This window comes from Cheilinus undulatus, linkage group 7 (assembly GCF_018320785.1).
Source record: "Cheilinus undulatus linkage group 7, ASM1832078v1, whole genome shotgun sequence".
NCBI classification, from domain to species: Eukaryota; Metazoa; Chordata; class Actinopteri; order Labriformes; family Labridae; genus Cheilinus; species Cheilinus undulatus.
The window spans coordinates 20,671,783-20,677,834 of NC_054871.1; the positions used below are offsets into that span (position 1 = coordinate 20,671,783).

The 6,052-nt window shown below is 37.2% G+C and overlaps 1 protein-coding gene across 1 annotated transcript; it reads right to left on the reverse strand.

The window, feature by feature from the left end:
- Positions 1-529: 529 nt before the first annotated feature.
- Positions 530-4,713, reverse strand: lim2.2 (lens intrinsic membrane protein 2.2). The gene is made up of 4 exons (XM_041791553.1): positions 4,536-4,713; positions 2,105-2,245; positions 1,718-1,852; positions 530-600 (listed from the first exon to the last, which is right to left on the reverse strand). Exons 1-4 carry the CDS (start codon positions 4,711-4,713, stop codon positions 530-532), a joined length of 525 nt encoding a protein of 174 aa, XP_041647487.1.
- Positions 4,714-6,052: the final 1,339 nt, after the last annotated feature.

The window sequence follows — 6,052 nt, forward strand, 5'->3', positions numbered from 1 at the left end:
AAACGACCAGATAGGAAAGCCAAAGGAGATTGGTCCCAGCAGTGCGGTTGTATAGGGTTTCTTCTGTGCAGCATGTAGCACCACCTAGTGGAGAATTTCAGTACCTACACTCAGCTGTAAAGAAATTGACATGATTCAGAAAGGACATTTAAATCTTGATTTGAGGCCTCATTCCCGATGCACACCATACCCAAAGAAATGAGAAAACATCTGTGTTTATTTGAACCACCATCATTTAAATCTTGGGGTTAAAATGACTGGAGTTTAAAATGTAACTTTTATTCATGTTTCCTAGTTTCTCACATTTCATTCATGCCAACTTGTAAAACTTGTAGAACTTGTCATTTTTATTGTAACATAAGCTGATTAAGAAAAAATAAAGGTGAGTTGTTTTGTGATGATAGGGTAAAAAACACTAACTCAAACCAAACTAGATTCCATGATTTCTATTTATTCCATTCTAGATACTCAAAAGCAGCAGCGAAACATGTGGCAACAGTTTTTGAGTGAATCCTCATCTTCAGTGCATTCAGCTGTCAGGGTTGTTTGAAGAAGAAGGTTCTGCTGTGGTCCGCTGGTAAGCACAGAGCTGAAACACACCTGAAGAAAGCATCAAGGTCATATGTATTTGGTTGTTTGGTTTTCAGGAAGTAAGGAACACGGCAGTCTTTAATAAAAAAAATATGGTCAAATTATTGAACTTTGTATCAATACAACTATAAGGCCTGAAACAACAATTAATAGACAGAAAACTTTTGAAGTCTTTTTATTCTTCTTTTTTATTTTTCTGGAGTTCCTATAAAAACTTCTAATATATTTTTCCAAAAGAAAAAAAGGAAGAAATGAATTGCACATTGCCCACACATGAGTTTAGTTTCATATTGTTACATTTTTGGGTGATCATATCACCCAACATATTTGTTACATTTGACATTTCCATGTTTCAAGTTTAAACTTTTTATCCACCCTCTCTTTACTTTCTCTAAAAGTGTACCAAAAATGGCATTATTCTGTATAACATTTCTTGATTGAACAGTTATCGGTGAACATTTAATTGGTAGGAAAAAAAATGAGCAAACATGCCAGCATCCACTTGTGCTTGCTTTTGATTTATAGCAGATTGCACATTGTGTCTTAAATTAAATTAAATTAAATTAAATTGCAAAGAATGATAATTCACCTTTAATACCTACTGCATTTTATTTGATATGTACACTTTTAACAAAATCTGACAATAAAATAAGCCATAAAATAGAATTTTTTAAATCAAAAGTTGCATCAGTCTAGTAAGATTATCTTTGGTGCATCCATTTTTATTTTTGAAATCAGTGAAAATATTCATGAGAAATCACATCTGTGTCACAATTTGTGAAATCCTATGGGGACACTCAATCTTTTTGATTACCTGTAAACTGTGATTTGGCTTTATAGGAATCAAAAAATCAAACTAAAGTATGATTGATAGTTTAATTAAATTAACAAAAAACTGATTTGCATGAATCCAAAACTGTTTTTATGAACCTTGAATAACCATAGAAGTGTTTAAAGTCAAATTCAAAATGTGTGTGTTTGCATGCATCAAAGTGTTGAGATCAATTTACTGATCTGGTTTCTTACCAAAGACAGGACATACAATGTTTCAAGACACACAGCTTTTGTAGTTAAATCAACCTTTTTTCCCCAAGAAATTAATGAAATATATGAAAACTTTAAATACCTGCTGCAAAGGCCAGAATGATGGCCACCCAGCCGATAATATAGGACCAGGAAAAGCGCCAGTCCAAGAAGCGTTTGCCAAAGAATGTGACGGTCACTCCGGTGTAAATGGCCAAAGCCAGCAGAGCAAGAAAACCTGACAGGAGGTTAAGATGAAACTGTAAAAATACACTTCCAAAAATATAATTTTTTATAATTTCAAGCACAATTAAGCTGTCACAATAGGCTTTAAATTATTTTTGCACTAATTTACAATTATTCATCAAAAACAATACCAGATTCCATCCTGAAGCCTCTTTCCACTGATGATGGCAAACACATATTTTACTGACTATTGTGTTCAATACTTTGCTTTTTAACCACTGGGGGGAAGTGTGTTTGCTCATACCAGACAGGACTAGGGCGATGCCTCCTGTACGGACCCTCCTGTTCTTGGTGCCGTTAGTGAAGGCGCTCAGGCCGAGAACAACACCAGCAAAGCAGCTCAGCACAGCCAGCAACATGAAGGCCCGAGTGGCATCCCAGAAGGCTGGACAGACGGACAGAGAAGAGGTCAGTACCACATACACATCACTTACTTTTAGGACTGAGTTTGTCAGCTGTATTTCTATATTGTAACATTTCTTTTTGGATTGTCTTTGAGCACTGTTTGGACAATATCAATGAAGCTATGACGGGCTATGGAAACCCATTTCAGCTTCTTAAAAAAGAAAAAAATTAAGTCAGGCAATTCTACAAAATTTTAAATTAAAAACATCAAAATCAATTATGCGATAGAGTCAAAATTACAAAAAAAAAGTCAAAATTATGAGATATAGCCAAAGTTTCGAGGTAGAAATTCAAAATACTTAGAAAAAGTGAAATTATAATGTATAAAAGGTAAAAATTATGAGATAAATTCAAACTCAGAATATTAAAAGCTGCAATAATGCGATAAAAAGGTACAATTTAATAAAAAGTTGACATTTTCAGAGAAATGTCAAAATTTGGAGATAAAAAGTCATATTTAGGAGATAAAGTCAAAAGCATAAAGTTATCCCCCCCCCCCCCACACACACACACTTTCAAACTTTCACTGTTTTTTCTTCATACAGGTACATCTCAAAAAATTTGAATATCATGAAAAAGTTCAATATTTTTTTTCACTCATTTCTGAAAGTGAAACCCATACATTATATAGACTTGTTACACATAAAGTTAAGTATTTCAAGCCTTTATTTCTTGAAATGTTGATGATTATGGGTTACAGATAAGAAAACCCAAAATTTTGTGTCTCAAGAAATTAGAATATTACATAAGATCAATTAAAAAAAAGGACATTTTAAATAGAAATGTAAGGCTTCTGAAATGTATGTTCATTTCTATGCAGTCAATACTTGGTTGGGCCTCTTTTTGCATGAATTATTGCATCAGTACAGCGTGGCATGGAGGCGATCAGCCTGTGGCACTGCTCAGGTGTAATGGAAGCTGCCTTCAGGTCATCTGCATTGTTGGGTCTGGTGTCTCTCATCTTTCTCTTGATAATACCCCATAGATTCTCTATGGGGTTCAGGTCAGGCCAGTTTGCTGGCCAATCAAGCACAGTAACACCATGGTCATTGAACCAGCTTTTGGTACCTTTGGCAGTGTGGGCAGGTGCCAAGTCCTGCTGGAAAAGGAAATCAGCATCTCCATAAAGCTTGTCAGCAGAAGGAAGTATGAAGTGCTCTAAAATGTCCTGGTAGATGGCTGCGTTGTCTGTGGACTTCAGAAAACACAGAGAACCAACACCAGCAGATGCCATGGCAGCCCAAATCATCACTGACTGTGGAAACTTCACACTCGACTTCAAACAACATGGATTCTGTGCCTCTCCACTCTTCCTCCAGACTCTGGGACCTTGATTTCCAAATGATATGCAAAATTTTCTTTCACCTGAAAAGAGGACTTTGGACCACTGAGCAACAGTCCAGTTCTTTTTCTCCACCGCCCAGGTGAGACACTTCTGACGTCTCTAGTTCAGGAGTGGCTTGACACGAGGAATGCCACATTTGTAGCCCATGTCTATTGGTCTGTGCCTCAGTCCACTCCTTTTGGAGCTCCCCCAAATTCTTGAATGGATTTGGCTTGACAAGCCTCTCAAGGCTGCGGTTATCCCTTATGCTGGTGCACCTTTTCCTACCACACTTTTTCCTTCCACTCAACTTTCTATGAATATGCTTGGATACAGCACTCTGTGAACAACCAGCTTCTTTAGCAATGACTTTTTGTGGCTTACCCTCCTTGTGGAGGGTGTCAGTGACTGTCTTCTGGACATCTGTCAAGTCTGCAGTCTTCCTCATAATTGTGTAGCCTACTGACCCAGACCGAGAGACCATTAAAAGGCTCAGGAAACCTTTGCAGGTGTTTGGAATTCATTAGCTGATTAGGGTGTGACACCATGACTTTCCAATATTGAACTTTATCACAATATTCTAATTTTTTGAGTCCCTGAATTTTGGGTTTTCTTATCTGTAAGCCATAATCATCAACATTTCAAGAAATAAAGGCTTGAAATATTTCACTCTATCAGTCTATATAATATATTGGTTTCACTTTCAGAAATGAGTGACAAAAAATATTGAACTTTTCATGATATTCAAATTTTTTGAGTTGTACCTGTAAGTCGCAGAAATGGGCTTCCATTATAAGCTACTGTAATTTGTGCTGAAAAATATTTTACAGTGTTTCCTCAGTAAACTCCGAATGTGTAAAGTGCCTACATTATTGAAAAAATTTTGGATCGTTAATTTAGTTTCGTTACCTTATTTTCGTCCATATTTTTTCTCTGAAACACTCACCTACAGTTATGGTGTGGGCGTGGCATTTGTGGTTGATGCAGAACCTCCAAAGCCCCTGATTGGCTGAGCTACCCGAGTATCGATACTGCATCCAGAAGTCTGTTGCTGTAGAGACGATAAGTAGCACGAGGGCAGCCACACCGCAGAGTGTGCCTCCTCCTGCTAGGGTATACAGCATCGTGGAGAAGACAGGGAAAAAGCTGTCCGTCTAATCATTCAGCAACTGTACAAGAGAGACAGAACAACTATTTGATTGGTCGAGAGACACTCAATGATTGCAGATACAGAGTACAACAGCACAAGTTTAGCAGTTCAGTTAGGACTCAGAAGTATTGTATCCTTGGAGAGAGATTAATTATTACTATAGTATAAATATGCTCTGGCTAGTCCATGCTTACCATTGTATTCTTCTTGTAAAAGTGATGTATAAAAGCAATATCCCATGCTAGAGAGTGCCATTATACTGAATATCGGCACCACATAACCATAACTTTATCACAGATGTTTAAAAAACATTCTTGAGAGACATCGCTAAAGCTAACAAAGGTCAACATTTCACAAAATAACAACACGTTTTAACCATTCTTCCTCATAGAAATCCAATGTCTCATTCAAAAATCTGTTTTGGGAGGTCCCCATGATTGCTCCACTGACCTGCTTGCCAACTTTTGACTACTTATCTACTTACTCACCTGAGATTGCCGAAAGTGCCTCTACGTGAACACTTTGGTTTCAGAGCAGACAAAAGAGGATTTCTCAAGGATGGACAAAAACTACAAAACCCCCCAAAGAAACAATCTTTTCCACTTTAAACATATTAAAATCAAATCATCTTTTCAAATTCTAAAAGATAACCAGAAGACAGAGATCTGAAATCTGTTACACACATTAAAAAAAAGGTTCACTCTTCAGTGGCAAGGTCAAAATTGGTCATTGCCCAGCAAAGCACTTGAACGAAACAGCTGTATGACAATAAGCATGCCTATCAGGCAGTTCAGAGTCATTGTTCACTGCTAATTCCCCTCTATGCACCACAAATGAATCTGTCAGTACTGAGCAATTGAACTGTCAGCAGTGTTTCTCTCTGTCACACAGCCAGAAAAGCAATGATTTACTCATACACAGTTTAAAACCAGCACTCACGTATCAGCCTTAAATAGCACCCAAACACCAAAATGACATCCAAAGTAGAAATTTACATTGTAGATTTAGTTTGCTTCCTGACGTTGCTCACTATTTTGTAAAACAAAATCTGCAAAAATCTGTGCCCAAGGGCCAGTTTTCAGTGGTAGAAATCTTTCACAACAAAGGTAAAAAAATGAAAAAAACATAGTTCTACATGAACATTAAAAAGATGGTTTAGTGTAAGTTAATTTTTTCTGATACCTCTGTGTTGGCTGGTGTCTCTGCAGGGCTGCTGGCTCTGACAGTGACTCTATCCTTTTTAAGCCCTGTACCCCTGGCTCTCATTGTCCTGCTCACAAAAGAGGGAATGATCGAGTGCAGCATGTGAGTGA

Excerpts from the sequence above, each read along its gene's own strand:
- lim2.2 (XM_041791553.1), bottom strand. The coding sequence starts at position 4,713 with ATGCTGTATACCCTAGCAGGAGGAGGCACACTCTGCGGTGTGGCTGCC. Across the intron at positions 1,853-2,104 it reads CATCGCCCTAGTCCTGTCTG|GTTTTCTTGCTCTGCTGGCT; the intron begins GTATGAGCAAAC and ends ACCTCCTGTCAG. Across the intron at positions 601-1,717 it reads CATTCTGGCCTTTGCAGCAG|GTGTGTTTCAGCTCTGTGCT; the intron begins GTATTTAAAGTT and ends TGCTTTCTTCAG.